Source organism: Danio aesculapii, chromosome 10, assembly GCF_903798145.1.
Source record: "Danio aesculapii chromosome 10, fDanAes4.1, whole genome shotgun sequence".
Classification (NCBI taxonomy): domain Eukaryota; kingdom Metazoa; phylum Chordata; class Actinopteri; order Cypriniformes; family Danionidae; genus Danio; species Danio aesculapii.
The window spans coordinates 2,385,311-2,404,534 of NC_079444.1; the positions used below are offsets into that span (position 1 = coordinate 2,385,311).

Consider the following 19,224-nt stretch of genomic DNA (forward strand, 5'->3'; position numbering starts at 1 on the left):
TTGTTCATTGACAGTCTGCCCTTTTTAAAGGGGTTTGTGTTTTGCACACTGATGCAAAACATGGCAAACGTGTCTGAATGCACCATCTGGAGAAAACTGGCAACATTGCATCTTAAATTAAGATTTGCATCTTAAATTTGGGGATTAAATAGGACTTTGGGAGAGTCTCAGTGTTCACTGTTTTCATTGTGCTAAATGAAACGGAATAAATCGACATCGCTGAATGTAAAGCAGAACGGTGCAGTCAGATTTGCTGCTGTTTGATGAATTGAACTCATCTCTTTCACCAATTTGGAATTTTGCAAATATTTGTCAACGCTTTCAAGTTGGTTACGCAAATATTAGTGCATTGACCAACATGAAGACAATAAATAAATAGTAATAAAAAAGACCCCTTAATAAGTTATGAGAAATACAGAAACGAGTGCTGTTTTATCCAAAAGTTAGCACATATATTAGTCTGATGTTCGTCACATTTCAGGCACAAAATTGTGTGGGTTTTTTTTAATGTTTTTCCAACTTCACTCATTCATTTTCCTTCAGCTTAGTCCCTTATTTATCAGGGGTCGCCACAGCGGGATGAACCGCCAACTATTCCGGCATATGTTTTACGCAGCGGATGGCCTTCCAGCTGCAAACCAGTACTTGGAAACACCCATACACACTCATTCACACACACTCATACACTACGGCCAATTTAGTTTATTCAATTCCCCTATAGCACATCTGTTTGGACTGTGGGGGAAACCGGAGCACCCGGAGGAAACCCATGCCAACATGGAGAGAACTCCACACAGAAACACCAACTGGCCAAGCCGGGACTCAAACCAGCGACTTTCTTGCTGTGAGGCTACAGTGCTAACCACTGAGCCACTGTGCCACCTGGACTTTACTTGAACAGCACATTTGCGCATCACAGAAAAAATCTGCACTTCAGCGAGTGTTTTTTAATAAATAGTTTGGCTCCTTTGCTTCATTTAGGAATGAATCAGCCTTTTTGAGTGAATTGATTGAATGAATGAATTATTATAACCACCTAATTCAAATTAATTTTGCTTATTGAAAAAATCCTGAGGATGTTTGTTGCACAACCATAGCATCTGAAATGGATCATACTGACAGTCTACTGTGTGTGTGTATATATATATATATATATTAGGGCTACACAATATTGGAAAAATCTGATATTGCCATATTTTCTGGGATAAATATTGCGATATGAATACAGTCTCACAAGATAGTTTAAATAGCACTGTGTGACGCTTTTCAGTGGAGTCTAACAGTATTCAGGTATAGAAATGGAATAATCACAAAGCAAACAAATGCTTTTCTTTGTTTTGTCTCGTTTTCTAGTCCAAATATTTAAGAAAAATTCCTAGAGCAAGATGAAATATTGTTTCATTTTCACCGTCAGAAGAAATAAGTCAAAATTAAGAGATTTTCCTTAAAATAAGCAATAATATCTGCCTCTGGGGCAGTGTTTCCCAACCCTGTTCCTGAAGGCACACCAACAGTCCACATTTTCAACCTCTCCCTAATCAAACACACCTGAATCAACTCATCAGAAGATTAGAAGAGACTCCAAAACCTGAAGTTAATGGGTCAGAAAAAGGAGACATCCAAAATATGTACTGTTGGTGTGCCTCCAGGAACAGGGTTGGGAAACACTGCTCTAGGGTATGTGAAATAATCTTCTTTTCGCTTTGAAATGTAGATATTTGGACACGAAACAAGACAAGAATTCTAAGATAAACATTTTTTTTTTGCATAAACATATAAATTCTATATAATTATAGTGATTAAATCCAATTCTGTATCTCCTGGTCAACTAAAATTCAGACTCAACATTGCATATCTCCTGCGATATGACTATTGCTGATGCGCACATTGCAATATCGATTCTGAAATAATATATTGTGCAGCCCTTATATATATATATATATATATATATATATATATATATATATATATATATATATATGGCAAATTCTGTTACTTTTATTAAACGTTACACTGGAAATAACACAGGCTTCTCCCAAAGATAATAAAATGATGTACAAGAGTCATCATTGTGTTTTATTTACATTTAAACGATAAACTTAAGTTAGAATTTGCCTGGGGTATAAATAATTTCAGGCTTGTCTGTGTGTATAAATATAGCAAGATTTTGTCAAGGTTTTTATAATGTGCCTGCGCCTTCAAATCTCATTTTGCGTTTCACAGAGAAAACTAAACCACACGCCGCCATGCTGAAACGACATGATGCTGAGTAAAGAACCAACAGCGAGCGGCTCCTTTTAAAACACCTGCTCCGATTTGGCACCATCCAAGATAGAGAACAACGATCCAAAAACAAAACAAAAAAGCCTCCTTAAATAAATAAGAGAAACAAACACTCTAATACAATGGATTGCAATAAATAACAATAACTTAATTAAATCTCAATAAATACATTTTCATATATACTATATATATATATATTGATAGCTTTCTGGATATTAAAGATTTGCAGTCTGTTGTCATCGTGTTGGCGTCTCTCTGACATCATAAACGTGATAATAATCCCACTGAAGCTTCCTTATTCCACCAAAACAACAGGTGTTTGTTGCTCAATGAACGCTCGTGGTTCGGTAACAAAGTGAATACTGAAAACACCCTAGTCTCTTCTGGTGAGAGTCCTGTTAGTGCGCGGTCAAACACAAGCACACTTCTTAGCGGAATGCTTTTTCAGCGTGTGATACTCCAAGCTGTCGTCCAGAAAGGAGATGTCGTCATCGAATGCGATGGGCCGGCAGCAGGTTCGGGACGGCGTGTCCTTGTCCAGCTTCTTGTTGTGGGTGAGATTATTGAGGATTTTGTCGTAGTTGGTCTCGGCGTCGTGACACGGCCCGCTGCAGTAGCGGAAGATCAGCTCCTCTTTGGTCCTGTAACCCAAGTCCAGGTCTGTGACGTTCAGATGGATCTCTTTGAGAAGGCAGCCGCGGCCTTGACCTTTGACCCGGTCGTCTCTGCTCCGGGCCCGTCCGCGGCTCCTCTTGCGCTCTCCTCGCCCCCGTCCTCCGGATTTCTCAGTGTTTGCTGCTGCTGCTTTCTGTCGGACCCTGTCCCGCTTCATCTGAGGGTCTACATCTGAGGATCTGCGCAGGCGACCCAGAGTGGCTTCGATGAAGTCCATTACGTCCTCGAACTGCTCCGGGTACAGTCCCGTTAGGTCATCTTCAACAGATAAAACAACATGCGTCAGATTCTGTATCGCATTTGGCTTGATGATCCTTAAACAGCCTATTTGCAGGTTTCCAAGAGATATATGTAGAGGACACATGAAATCAGAACTAGCCATATTGATGTTGCTAGCTCACATTGCTAGTTCTGTGGTGAACAACTCATCTGTGCATGTCATTAAGATAAACAATGGTTTGCTCTTGAAATCTTTCATTGAAATCTGAAAATGCACTTCCTGTTTGTTTTCTCTTAAATTCTCAGATTAGGTCTGTCTGAGGTATTGGGCGGGGCTTACACACTTAAACACGCCCCTACAGCTGTCAGTTTTGACAACAAACCGAAATGGTGAGGAGGAGGAGTCTGTTAGGTTGGATTAACTCTCCTCAAACCCTTTCCCCCATCTTTCTGAATGAAATACCTACTTAACTACATCCAATCAGCTCGCAGTAAAAAAAACAAGCCACACCCACTATTTTCTCATTTAATATTCCATTTCTCTAGGAACTGCATCACAATCTAACAAATAAAACCTCCGGTTCATTCTGACTTTAAGACTTTTTAAGACCTTTTGTAATGCCACACAGAATTAAAATTGGCACCAGTTTTATAGTCAAGCTGGTCATGTGGAATAGTGGTAGATTCCGGTCCTTGGCCGGTCGATCAGTGCATCTCTAGATCTCTGTTTAATAATGTATGGATTACTCTCGTAAGCAAAATCTCAGCAAATGTCAGTTACTTAAGCATAATCCTCCCCATGTGTATTTTATTGGGTTCCTCCTCTTTGAAACTGACCCTTATATTAATTTATTTTTCTGATTTATGTATCTCTGCCATGATGCCAGTACATAATTTACTAGATTTTAAGATACTACACTCCCTGACTAAAGTCTTGTGGTCGATCCCAGTCTTAAGAGCAACTAATAATAACTTGACTTCTAGTTGATCATTTGGAAAAGTCTCAGAAGGTGGATTTCTCTGCTGAATCATCTGTTGAACTGCATCTCAATCATCACAAATACTGCAGAAGACCTACTGGAACCTGCATGCACCAAGATTTTCACAGAAATCAGTCAAGTTTGGTGAAGGAGAAATCATGGTTTGGGGTTGCATTCAGTATGGGGGCGTGCGAGAGATCTGCAGAGTGGATGATCAACATCAACAGCCTGAGGTATCAAGACATTTGTGCTGCCCATTACATTACAAACCACAGGAGAGGGCGAATTCTCCAGCAGGATAGCGCTCCTTCTCATACTCCAGCCTCCACATCAAAGCTCCTGAAAGCAAAGAAGGTCAAGCTGCTCCAGGATAGGCCAGCCCAGTCACCAGACATCAACATTATTGAGCACGTCTGGGGTAAGATGAAGGAGGAGGTGTTGAAGATAAACACAAAGACTCTTGATGAACTCTGGGAGTCCTGCAAGAAGGCTTTCTTCACCATTCCAGATGACTTTATTAATCAGTGATTTGAGTCATGTCAGAGATGTATGGATGCAGTCCTCCAAGCTCATGATGGAGTCAGACACAATATTCATTCTGTTTCCACTGCAGCATGACCACATATTCTATACTGGACATTATTGAAGGTTCAGTGAGCAGACTTTAGTCTAAGCAGAGTCAGACCTTACTGTCCTAATGAAATCAGTCAACATCAAGACATGATCATATTTTACTGTGGTAAAATAAGCATAATCTAGAGGCCTTTACCTTTCATATAAGCCACTTCTGATACCAAATCATCAACTAGAAGTCAAGTTAATATTTGCTGTTTCTAAAACTTGGATAGGCGACAAGACCTTGGTCAGGTAGTGTAGTATTCAGCTTAAAGTGACATTTAAAGGCTTAACTAGGGTAATTAGGGTAAAGTTAGGGTAATTAGGCAAGTCATTGTATAACAGTGGTTTGTTCTGGAGACAATCCAAAACTAATATTGCTTAAGGGGGCTAAAATATTGACCTTAAAATGGTTTTAAAGAATTAAAAACTGTTTAATTCTAGCCGAAATAAGACTGTCTCCAGAAGAAAAAATATTATAGGAAATACTGTGAAAATTTCCTCGCTCTGTTAAACGTCACTTGAGAAATATATTAAAAACGAATGAATATTTCCCAGGAGGCCCTCAGCTGTATTTGTGTTACACTGTTTATCTGTCATCCTGAATAACGGCGGATGAGATCTCGCTCTCCGCCGGACAGACCAGTCGTGTTTTCATCTCAAGACGGCGATGGAAAATCTTATAGATGATGACATTGAGGTACAGCAGAATACATCTGCTCAACCGCAAACTCGAAACATGCATGCCGCCCTCGTCTTTCACTAAAGCGAGCGCTCGTTTGATCTGCATGTATTACACCATGATTTCATTACAGTCAGAACTCCAGAGTTGACCCGCGCCGCAGTCGACCCAATGGACGCAGCGCACTTCTTGGAAAAGCTCTGATGCGTGCATGATACATGCAGCAAAACTTTCTCTTCTCCTCATTTAATAGGATTTATCCTCAAAATAAACGAGCAGTACGTTTGAAGAATGCTGTTTTATCCTACATGGAGTTGGTCGTCTCATGATGGACGCTGCACTGAGGTCACATGACCTGCTCGAGTGCTCATTTTTAGCACTGACATATAAATATGCGATATATTTATATACTTTAAATCCACTTTAAATTGAAATTGCACTAAATTGGCTATATGAGTGTGTGTGTGTTTGAATATGAGAGTTTATGAGTGTTTCCCACTTTCTGGGTTGCAGCCACTGTGTAAAACATATGCTGGAATAGTTGGTGGTTCATTCCAATGTGGTGACCCCTGATAAATAAGGGACTAAGCGATGGAAAGTTAATGAATTTATATTTTATTAACGCCATTATCAAACCATTAAGGCTTTTAGCTTAATAAACTACTAATTAGCTGAGTATAGTTAGTAAGGTGGTAGTTAGTTGGGTTTAGGTTTGGGTACTGGCTAGGATTAGGGATGTAAAATAAGATCCTACTTTATAAGTGCTAATAAACAGGTAATATCTTAATAATTAGGTAGGTAATAAGCTAGTAGTTAATGGTGTGAATTGTTCATTCAACTGAAGTGTTACTGTTTATTCTTAGTGAATAAATGTATTGACTAATTTAACCTTGTTGTGACCCACAAAACACACTCAATAGACTTGTCTTTTTAACGGAGCAGGTGTAAACACTAAGACTTTAAAATATGCACTATTTTCAGTATGATTAATATGCATTCAGTTAATAATATTAGTAATTAGCAGACTTTAACTGTTAGAGAAGAACACGCTACTGTGATTTAATGTAAGAACATGAGAAATACTGAATTCCATTCAAATTCAAGTGGAAATTCTGTCCTGATTTGCTCATCTTGAGTTGTTTTTTGTTGTTGTTGTTGTTGTTGTGTTGAACACAAAAAAAGATATTTTGAAGAATGTTGGAAACCTGTAACCATTGACTTCTATAGTAGGAAAAACAAATGGAAGGATGGTGACAGGTTTCCAACATTCTTCAAAGTATCTTCTTTTGTGTTCAACAGAAAGGAAAATCAAGCAGTTTTAATACACACACTTTTTAGTGATGTTTTTGGTGTTCAGGTCTTGACGCTTGCATCTACACTAGCATAGACGCAAGCATCTACAATATACAATGTTTTTCATTATTATTAATATGCCTTATTATTAATATACTAGTAAGCAACAGATTTTAACTGTTAGAGAAGAACAAGCAACTGTGATTTAATGCTAGCAAATAAAAAACATATTAACTGAAATATTAAAATATTAACCAGAACAATAGCAAATTCTATGTTAAAGGGATAGTTTGAAAAATGAAAATTATATCATTGCTGAATTCAACAGAAGATATTTTGAAGAATGCTGGAAACCTGTAACCCCGGGGTGTCTAAAGTTAGTCCTGGAGGGCAAGTGTAATATTCAAATATTCAAATATTAACCTGGAAAATAGCACATTTCATGTAAAGGGACAGTTCACGCAAAAGGGAAAATTCTGTCATGATTTGCTCATGAGTTTTCTGCTGAACACAAGAAAAGATATTATTTAGGAAGAATTCTGGAAACCTGTAACTATTGACTTCCATAGTAGGAAAAAAAAACAAATACCATGGAAGTCATTGGAAACAGGTTTCCAACATTCTTCAAAATATCTTCTTTTATGTTTAACAGAAAGAACCACACTCAAAAAAATAGCTAATTCCAGGTTCAACGGTTAATTCCTCCAAAAAAATGAAAATTCTGTTTCATTCTGATTTGCTCAACCTGAGTTTTTTACTGAACACAAAAGAAGATATTTTGAAGAATGGTGGAAGCCTGTAGACACAAAAGAGGATATTTTGGAGAATGTTGGAAACATGCAAACACAAAAGAGGATATTTTGGAGAATGTTGGAAACATGCAAACACAAAAGAAGATATTTTGAAGAATGTTGGAAACATGCAAACACAAAAGAAGATATTTTGAAGAATGCTGGAAGCCTGTAAACACAAAATAAGATATTTTGAAGAATGGTGGAAACATGCAAACACAAAAGAAGATATTTTGAAGAATGGTGGAAGCCTGTAGACACAAAAGAGGATATTTTGGAGAATGTTGGAAACATGCAAACACAAAAGAAGATATTTTGAAGAATGTTGGAAACATGCAAACACAAAAGAAGATATTTTGAAGAATGTTGGTAGCCTGTAAACACAAAAGAAGATATTTTGAAGAATGTTGGAAACCTGTAAACACAAAAGAAGAATATTTGAATAATGTTGGAAGCCTGTAAACACAAAAGAAGATATTTTGAAGAATGGTGGAAGCCAGTAAACACAAAAGAAGATATTTTGAAGAATGATGGAAGCCTGTAAACACAAAAGAAGATATTTTGAAGAATGTTGGAAACCTGTAAACACAAAAGAAGATATTTTGAAGAATGTTTAAAAGCTGTAACCATTGACTTCCGTAGCAGGAAAAAAAAAACACTATGGAAGTCGATGGCGACAGGTTTCCAACATTCTTCAAAATATCTTCTTTTGTGTTCAACAGCACCAAAAACTGCTTTGGAACTAGTGAATGCTGAGTAAATGATGACAGAATTGTCATTTTTAGGTGAACTATCCCTTCATAAACATTGCAGTTCACTTCAATGTAGAAAGCTGCTCTAACACCAGTTGTAAACTATATACTACACTACACAAAACTCTTGGACACTCTTTTCAGTGATTTCTGTGGCTGTTTCTGCATGCAGATTTCTCTCGCAGCACATCTGACATGCACAAACACCTGTTTCATGTTGCACAGGCACCATATGGCAGGTAAAGTCTCTGCAGGACGGAGCGCGGTGTGAATTTTCGTCTTGCCGGAGATGTTTATATGAGCTCCTGAGTTGCAGGCATGAAAAGAGGTGCCAGAATCAAGTAACCTTTACGCTGGTGTCATTTGTGTAACCCAGTTGGTTATATGATCTACAGCAGTATCAGATGAATCCCACAAACACTGGCAGCGTCTCAAAACTCTCCGCGCTGACTTTATAAACAGCATTTTTTATTATGCATCCCAGGACTAGCAAACGGCGATAAAAATGAAACAGGCAGACTTGCCTTCAATCTCCCTTTCTTTCATTTTCTATCCAAAAATTCAAGCACTGAACTAACAAGTGTAATAGAGCTTTTCAATCTAGTTGTTCCCTTTCTATACCTATCTTAAAAATACTATAGTAATTTATGGTAAAATTCATGGTAAGTCTTTAAACCATACTATAGTGAAGTACTTGAATTATCTGTTGTGGTGATTATATAGTTGCTATGGTAACACAACTATGACAGCAATGTACAGTGTTCGGCATACGCTAACTGGCCACTTTATTAGGTACACCTGTCCAACTGCTCGTTAACGTAAATTTCTAATCAGCCAATCACACGCCGGCAACTCAATTGCGTTTAGGCATGTAGACATGATCAAGACGATCTGCTGCAGTTCAAACCGAGCATCAGATTAGGGAAAGATGATTTCCCCGCTCTCTCATTGGCTGTAGGTGATCGTCGATGTTATTTTCGATCAGAACACATTTCACATGGCATGATCTGAATCGCTGACAGCTCCGGATATTCAGCATGCCAAATATCTGACAGGGCGTCGGCGACTCATCGGCGATCCTCTCAGATCGTGTTTTTAATAGTTCACACTGTGTGATTGACACACGTGTGAACAAGCACCGATTTGCCTGCGATTTCATTTGTCGGCAAAACAAATTCTGCGCATGATACGTAAGACGATTTTACCCGTGTCATATCCGCCTGCCGTTTATTTACTTTCCGCTTCTTTGAAACGGCGAAAGAATCAGTAAACGTTCCCTGTGCTTTGAAGAGAGGCGATATGGAGCATCTACAAACTGACATTAATCCTTTAATAAATCTGTCAAAGCGGACAGCATCCAAAACAACGTCCACCATGTCAGCTGGATTGGTCACATGACTAAAATGCAGCATTGTTTTTGGAAAGCCTCTGCTTTTACGGTCCACACTTTGGACAGCGTTTTCAAAAAGATCCGTTTCGGTTTCCTAAAAACGCAGTCTCTGTGTAGACCGTGTAAAAATCTGCGCTTTTAAACCTGTAAGTGTGGACTTGGCATGGGTTCCGCTGCATTCATTCCTCTATGGCGAGGTGCCACACCAAAATTCATCCCGCCACGGCTACATTTCAGCTTCTCATTCAAAACATTCAGCCCTTTATTTAAAAATAGCGGGTTATAATGCCACCAAAACGTATTAAAAGATAAGTGAATTATAACAGCGCAAACTTTTCTGTAATCATAGTAGTGCTGTGCGTTATTTGTTTAACCCTATCAGGCAAGAGTCACCAAACTTGTTCCTGGAGGGCCGGTGCCCTGCAGATTTTAGCTCTAACCCTAATCAAACACACCTGAAAAAGCTAATCAGGGTCTTACTAGGTGTACTTGAAACCCCCAGGCAGGTGTGTTGAGGGAAGTTGGAGCTAAACCCTGCAGGGACCCCGGCCCTCCAGGACAGAGATTGGTCCCTGCTGTAAAATGGCGTGCTGACTGACTGACTGACAGGTGTGTGACGCATGAGGCCAGCAAACACGACGAAGGTTTCAGCTATGATGAGTACACTTTCCATAATGACTTTATCTTGCTGGAGTTTATAACCGTTTCACTTTACTCCATGATGCATTAATGCCGCTCTGTAGGTCTATCAGAGACATTCATAAATATTCCAATCTAATAAATGTTGGAGACGTACTCGTTACATAAACGCACTAAATCGCACTTCAGCATCGAATATTTGAGAGCGCACAAGACAATCTGCACTTGAGCAGTGTATATTTGAGGGCGCACAAGAAAATCTGCACATGAGCAGTGTATATTTGAGGGCGCACAAGACAATCTGCACTTGAGCAGTGTATATTTGAGGGCGCACAAGACAATCTGCACTTGAGCAGTGTATATTTGAGGGCGTGGAAGTTTTGTGCACGAACAGAGGAAGTCGGCGCTCGAGCACAGAGATTCACGCATGCTCGTATTACATGAATGCGATCTCGACTTGTAATACTGCGCTCACGACATTTGTCAATGAAAAACGCCACAGGTAGTTGGTAGATCTGTGTAAAAGGCCCAACAGAGTCTGCCGCCACAGCTGGAAGAAATCCCAGAGGAAACACTGCATGGTATGAATGAATTTAATGCAGACACCAGAATGTATTCGGCCCATTTGAAGGGACCCCTGTAAAAGTCAGGACAATAGACGTTATATGTTACTACGTTACGTCATTTTAAAAAGTGATCAGGTTTCAGCTAAATGTAGTAAGTTATATGCTAAATTTGACTTATTATGTTTACTTAAATTACCTAAAGATATAGTTCACCCAGAAATTTGATTGGCTCATTATTTACTCTGCCTCATTATTTAAGTGGTTCCAAACCTTTATGATTTTCTTTATTAAATGACATTCATTTTCCTTCAGCTTAGTCCCTTTATTTATCAGTGGTCGCCACAGCGGAATGAACCGCCAGCTATTCCAGCATATGTTTTACGCAGCGGATACCCTTCCAGCCGCAACCCAGTACTGGGAAACACCCATACGCACTCACAATCACACACACACTCATACACTACGGCCAATTTAGTTGATCAATTCCCCTAATAGCGCATGTGTTTGGACTGTAGGGGAAACCGGAGAACTGGACCACAAGGAGAACATGCAAACTCCACACTGAAATCCCAACTGATCCAGCTGGGACTCGAACCAGAGACTTTCTTGCTGTGAAGCGACAGTGCTAACCACTCAGCCACCGTGAGCCACCATATTTTGAAGAAAGCTGAAAACCGGCTCCTGTTGAATTCCATTACTATGGATGTCACTTGGGTGAACTATCCCTTTAAATAAGCCTCTGCTGAAACACTACCCTCACAAACACATGCAATTACATAACAAACCCCAAAGCATCTGTTCAGCTACAACTGACTTCCATTACTATGGAAGTCAATGGTTACAGGTTTCCAGCTTTCTTCAAAACATCTTCTTTTGTGTTCAACTGAAGAAAGAATCCTGAAATCAGTAAAAAGGTGAGTAAATGAAGACAGAGCTGTCATATTTGGGTGAACTATCCCTTTAAAGGTCTAGTGAAGTTAGTCTTATGGATATCTATAAGCTAGTGCGCTCCAAAACAGTGACAAAATTTGCATTTATAAGATATAAACCTGATATAAACATCTAAAGTTTGCAGTTTCTTACGTCCGCTTATGTGGATCAGTGATTTTTGGTTGTTGCTAGATCAGATAGGCTTGTGGCTGGAAGTTAGCGAGAATTATTTATGTTATTTATTAAATTTCCCATTTATTGTATTTTATTAACACCTACCCCAACCCAAACCCTAAACCAAACCGTCACAGTTCTGTAAAAATATTATGTAGTGAGGTTTCACTGACTAAAGCTGCGGTCACACTGGACTTTTCTCCCCATAGACTTCCATTCATACGCACGCCAATGCGTCAGACCGGAAACGCAAGCTCGTGCCACAAGTTTCGCAGGTCGCTGCGTTGCAAAATTCAAGCTTGGTGAACTCTGACCTGCAAAATGGCATCACTTGACTGTGTGAGACCAATCGAGGATCAAAACTTGACCTCTGTGGACAGAAATTTAAAACATGGACCAATCGCTTGCTTTTTAAAATGTTTAATCCCGCCCCTTTTTGCAGCACCGTACGACAGAATTTCCCAAGTTCAAACTCAAGTGTGACCGCAGCTTAATTTCGAGAGGAGCACATGATATGATTGATCGCCACTGGTCTTTCATCTGTAATCATTAGTAAGCCAATCGGATCAATCCAAACTCACTATACATAGCCCAACTAACGTTACTCCCTCATCCACCCCATCTCCCCCTTTACGAGGGGGAGCTCTCGAGAACTTCCTGATCTCGTACTCCCTTAAAGGATCAATTATCTCCGAGCTCAGGGTTCTCTCCTGGGACAGCATGTCAAACCTGCTATTATTATCAAGCATCTCTAAGTGTGAGCTCTTGAATTGTTATACAGTGTTACTGAAATGATGCTATATTAATGTGCGTATCCACAGCTTCTAGACTTTACCAGGATTTTTTGACACCACCTCATACTTCAGTTCCTCATTAAAATCTTCTGACCAACCAAATGCTCTCTAGTATCTGACATGCCCCGCCCCTTCTTCTCATTGGCTTTTCATTTGAACACTTGAGCTCAATCACTCTCACTGGCTGAGCTGTGAGAAAAACAAAACGCTATTGGCTGTTTTTAATAAAGAGGAGGAGCTACTCGATGCCCCGCCCTCTCTTTATGTTTCAGTTGAGATTAAGCCAAACACCGAGTATAAATACACTTCACGAGAGCTTTAAAGCCTCATCTTCATTGCGTCAGACTGCAGAATTAGCTAAAGCGATTGACCCGTTTTAGTGTCTGCCAATCTGCCATTTTCAGTGATAGCGAGCGAATCCACAACACACTCAAGTCACTGAGCGATTCAACATGTGTTTGTTTTCTGCGGCTCCCATCGTATGTTTCTTCAGCACGCCTCACATTATGCAAGGCTCTGGCCCAAGGTCCCACTTGAAGAGTTTTTGGGAAATAAATTCATGCATATTTTACGAGCCAGATTGGTCGGGGGCCTTAATGGAAACCATCCCACGTGCAGAGCTTGACTTGTTAATGCTGTAATTTAGCAAATTCCCACGACGGCAAAAATGGCGATTGAGGGCCAAGTTCAAATGTTGTTCACGTCGAGACTACTGTGCAGAAGATGAGTCTGCTATTAAACATCTGGAGCAGCTGCTGTCATCTATAGTTCATGCCTTTCTTGTCACGTCACTATCTGCTTACTTGCGAGAAAAAAAAGGTCTGCTCGACTGGAAAACGGCAGAAATGTCAACAAAATGTACAGAGAAATGCCATATTCAGCTCAAGTCAAAATCCCGCATGATTAGAAGTGGTTTGTGATAAAACGTCACCAAAAAAAAAACAAGCTCAACCTGTATTATAAGGCCAAACGCCACTTTCAGTTTCGGATTTTTCTTGCAGCTGAACAGACGCGCTTTGGGGTTTGTTATGTAAAACGTGCGGTTGTGAATGTAGTGTTTCAGCTCAGTCTTACTTAAAGGGATAGTTCACCCAAAAAAAGGACACTTTCACTCATTATTTAATGACCCTCAAGCGCTTCCGAATACTAACGAATATATTTTGTTAAAGATGTGTAACCATTGACTTCCATAGTAGGAAAAGTACTGCATTGTAAAAAATTGCTGTAAACTTGACAGTATTACTGTGCTGTAGTTTTACAGCACAATTGTAATTGTTAATATACAGTGCACTTGTACTACTGTATTACTGTTAAAATGCTAGTAATGCTGTAAAATTTACAAGTCCAATACAAATAACACTTGCACTTGTAAATTTTACAGTATTACTGGCAATTTTGGTTGTCAGTAATACTGTAAAATGTACAAGTGCACTGTAAACGGCCAATCACAACTGTGCTGTAAAACTATAGCACAGTTGTAATTGCTTATTTACAGTGCGCTTGTAAGTTTTACAGTATCTTTAGGGTGAACTATCCCTTTAATATAGTCTTGACCAGTATATTGTCACAGTTGTGGTTTACTCAACATGCAAGTAATTGAAAACAGCTTGTAGTAATATCCCATTGCAATTGAAGTAAAACTACAGCACAGTTGTAATTGTTAATTTACAGTACACACGTGCAAATTTTACAGTATTACTGGCAAACTACAGCACAGTTGTAATTGTTAATATACAGTGCACTTGTACTACTGTATTACTGTTAAAAATGCTAGTAATGCTGTAAAATTTACAAGTCCAATACAAATAACACTTGCACTTGTAAATTTTACAGTATTACCGGCAGTTTTGGTTGTCAATAATACTGTAAAATGTACAAGTGCACTGTAAACGGCCAATCACAACTGTGCTGTAAAACTATAGCACAGTTGTAATTGTTTATTTACAGTGCGCTTATAAATTTTGCCAGTGCTAATGTAAAAATTGCTGGTAATACTGTAAAATTTACAAGTGCGCTGTAAATTAATAATTACAATTGTGCTGTAAAATGTAAACAATTTTAAGTGCACTTGCAATTTTTACAGTATTACTGGCAACCACAATTGCCAGTTATACTGTACATTTTACAGCATTTTTATTACAGTCTATATACGTCAACGGTGACAGGTTTCTGACATTTTTCAAAGTTTCTTTTTTGTACTTATAAAGGTTTGGAACCAATAAAGGGTGAATAAAGAAATAAATGATGACAGAATTGTCTTTTTTTAAGCTGAACTATCTCTTAAATATAGTCTTGACCAGTATATTGTCACAGTTGTGGGTTGCTCAACATGTAAGCAATCAAAAACAGCTCGCAGAAATTCTCCAGTGGAAATGAAGTAAAACTACAGCACAGTTGTAATTGTAAATGTGCAGTGCACTTGTAAGTTTTACAGTATTTTTAGGGTGAACTATCCCTTTAATATAGTCTTGACCAGTATATTGTCACAGTTGTGGGTTGAATTGCAATTGAAGTAAAACTACAGCACAATTGTAACTGTTAATTTACAGTGCACGTGCAAATTTTACAGTATTACTGGCAACCAAAATGTTTACAGTGTACTGAAGTCAATGGTGACAGGTTTCTAACATTTTTCAAAACATCTTCATTTTTTGTTTAACATAAGAAAGAAGCTTATAAAGGTTTGGAACAAATAAAGAGTGAATAAATAAATAAATAAATAAATAAATAAATAAATGATGACAGAATTGTCTTTTTTTAAGGTGAACTATCCCTCTAATATAGTCTTGACCAGTATATTGTCACAGTTGGGGTTTCCTCAACATGCAAGTAATTGAAAACAGCTTGTAGTAATATCCCACTGCAATTGAAGTAAAACTACAGCACAATTGTAACTGTTAATTTACAGTGCACGTGCAAATTTTACAGTATTACTGGCAACCAAAATTAAGAACTGGCAACCAAAATGTTTACAGTGTACTGAAGTCAATGGTGACAGGTTTCTAACATTTTTCAAAACATCTTCATTTTTGTTTAACAAAAGAAAGACGCTTATAATGGTTTGGAACAACTAAAGAGTGAATAAATAAATAAATAAATGATGACAGAATTGTCTTTTTTTAAGCTGAACTACCCCTCTAATATAGTCTTGACCAGTATATTGTCACAGTTCTGAGTTGCTCAACATGCAAGTAATTGAAAACAGCTCGCAGAAATTCTCCATTGCAATTGAAGTAAACAAATGACACTAAAAACAAAGATTTGCTGCTTGTTCAAACTACTTGAAATTACTAGCTGAATCAACACAATTCTTGAGGTTTTTGGGGGGACAACTTGGTTGTTTTATGTTCAATCCACTAATTCGGGACAACATGAAGGGATTGTGTGGAACCCACCATTTTTGACGGTGAATAATTAAATGATTTTCATTTAGGCTGAACTATCCCTCTAATATAGTCTTGACCAGTATATTGTCACAGTTCTGAGTTGCTCAACATGTGAGTAATTGAAAACAGCTCGCAGAAATTCTCCATTGCAATTGAAGTAAAACAAATTAACACCACACAGTGTTTCGGACATGCATGAGTTTCTGTGCAGGCTCACTGACTTACATTGTTCCTCCATGGAGGCTTGTTTTGGGTTTGAGGTTTCAGGTTGGGAGTCGATGATGGGGTCCAGAGCGGGGCTCTCACTGCGGACCACAGCTCTCTTGGATGGCTGCAGTTTGTGGAAAAGGGGACGTGTGGACACGGAGCTCAGGAGCAACAAACACGTGGCTAGAATGTCCCATAACTTCATTTTAGACTCAGTTCCTTTGAGGGAAGCTGCAACGGTGCAAAGGGGAAAGAGTGAACATCTGCACAATGACAAAATCCGGCATGCAAAGACTTCATTTACAGCTGAAGCCTCAATTATTTGCATTTATTTTCTTTTTTAAGTATTTCCCAAGGCGGTTTTCACAGTGTTTCCTTCTGGAGAAAGTCTGATTTGTTTTATTTCGGCTAGAATGAAATCATTTTTTAATTTTTAATATTATTAGCCCCCAATATTTTGGATTGTCTACAGATCAAACCACTGTTATACAATGACTTGCCTAATTACCCTAACTTTACCCTAATTAACCTAGTTAAGCCTTTAAATGTCACTTTAAGCTAAAAACTAGTATCTTAAAAAAATATCTAGCCAAATATGATGTGCTGCTATCATAGCAAAGATAAAATAAATCAGTTATTAGAACTATTATGTTTAGAAATGTGTTGAAAAGATCTCTCCATTAAACAGAAATTGGGGAAATACATACAGGGGAGCGATAATAACTTAAACTGTATTTCATGTGCTCATTTGATGGATGCTGTGTTTGTTTTCTGTGCTGGCTACTGAAAATCCTCCCAAAGGGAAGCAGTTCAAGATTAAATGAGAAAAAGTGCTGAATTAAATATTCTGATGAAGCCCTTTTTAGTCCAATGTGCTCTGTGGGCTGCAGCCCAGCTAATGCCGAACAGATTTCTGTCAATATTACAGAGCAGAAAAAATGTGTGTTTTCTGCCAGAGTTTCCCCCCATCCTGGATCCCAAAACTCCCGTTGATGAAAAGGCAAATAAAATCTAACAGTTTCACGAATGCAATGATGTTTACAATTACGTTTATGGCCTTTTATAACCGGGGATGACGCTTTCCTCCAATTGTTGATCGTTAAAACCTGCTGGTTGTACATGCAATTATTCAATTACAGCTTTTTTGATACTTTATAAGCCCCATAGTCGTGGGATCAGGAGGTTGAGCTATTTAGTGCATCCCAGCCGCGTACATCCCCCCACAATTGGCACTTATAAGTGTTTTGGCTATTAAAATCAGTCCATTTAAAAGCATACCGATTCATTTTTAAAGGTGCTCGTTTTGCCCCACATTGTGTTGTGAGGTAAACAGTGTATTTGAAAGCACACAGTAACTATATTTCCATCTGGTGACCCACAGCCCTCTCCACCCAGCAACACTCGGCGAATATATAAAGGAGAGCAGTGCGCTTTTTGGAAATAAAGCTTTCAGATTTTTGTTTCAAAACTATTAACAATGATTTATCGAGGTAAAGTGTGTTTTATATACGCACATTCGTTCATTTTGGAACGAAGTGACACATTGTGAGACGCTCCCTATATTGTTTACCATGTCACTTACTTAAATCGCATGTAAACATGACTTCAAAACAACATTAGCCTTATATACTTGACTTTGATAGTCATTGGCTGTTAATATGATTTCTCTATTCAGAAAAATACTGTATTATTAAGAAGAAACTCCCAAATGTGCGAATATAAAACCAACTTTACATCAATAAATGTTTTAATGTTGCTTCATTGAACCTAAAAAATAATTTAAAAAATCATATAATATAAAGCTTTCAAATTCCAATAGCCAGAATAGTTTTAAAAATGATTATTAAGAAGTATAACAACTAACTATTTTCTGTCAATATGATGGAAAAAAACATATAAATTCACCTTAAATGGGCTCCATACAGACCGGAGCTTCAGAAAAGCCAAATTCTCAGTAAATCATGCAACATTGAACAGATCCAATAGATAAAATCCGTGAGTTATCCTACAAATATCAGTGTCCCAGGTCCATTCACAACATGTTATCCGCTAGATCCAAGTGTCCAAAGGACGCGCGCGCCGCTCAGCTCACCGCGCGCAACGCAACGCGACGCGCGTGACCGTGATGCTGCCGCGCGCCGCGTTTGTAAAATAAGGAAAAATCAGCAGCAGCAGACGCTCGCATGAAGACATCGGGATCCAAACACACACATCCAACAGCCGCACTAACTCTGATAGTTTCCCGTGTCTATTAAAACGCGCCGCATTCTGCCTCCAAAACCCAGCGCACAGGTGAAGAAATCCAGGTGAACGTTCACCAATATCCGCTTTGATCAGTTGAGAGTGTGCGTGTGCGTAGACTAGCTGCAGACCGATGATGTGTGCTTGTGTCTGTCAGCTCACAGCAGTTACGATCCACACGCGCGTCTCTGAAACGCGTCTGACGCTCCCGCTGAGCTCGGAGCGCTTTTAAACACGCTCTCGGGTTCGAGCGCGCTGACGTCACGCACAGGCACCGCCCTCGTTTTTTTGAACTCCGCAGCAGCACACATCTATCCATCACTGTTTCCATCCGCACTGATACAGCTGTGTGTCAGCACCAGCAAAATCACGTGCATAATGTAAAGAACATAAACAAACAGGCTGTAGAACTTTGTGCTGAATTATTTGCATGAATTAAAAGCAGCTTTGGAATAATCATATAATTATGCGAAGCAAAATCCTTATTATTACACTAAAAATGTTTACAAAAAGTCTTAACAAGCAAATATTTTTGTTACTTTAACTTAATTCAACAGGTTAATCAGGTTTCCGCTGAATGTTTTGTAGCTATACAAATTTAACAACA

The 19,224-nt window shown here is 38.8% G+C and overlaps 1 protein-coding gene across 1 annotated transcript; it reads right to left on the reverse strand.

Moving 5' to 3' along the window:
* Positions 1 to 1,995: 1,995 nt before the first annotated feature.
* On the reverse strand, positions 1,996 to 18,830 carry gdnfa (glial cell derived neurotrophic factor a). The gene is made up of 3 exons (XM_056467626.1): positions 18,282 to 18,830; positions 16,395 to 16,607; positions 1,996 to 3,216 (listed from the first exon to the last, which is right to left on the reverse strand). Exons 2-3 carry the CDS (start codon positions 16,579 to 16,581, stop codon positions 2,693 to 2,695), a joined length of 711 nt encoding a protein of 236 aa, XP_056323601.1. The 5' UTR covers positions 16,582 to 16,607; positions 18,282 to 18,830; the 3' UTR covers positions 1,996 to 2,692.
* Positions 18,831 to 19,224: the final 394 nt, after the last annotated feature.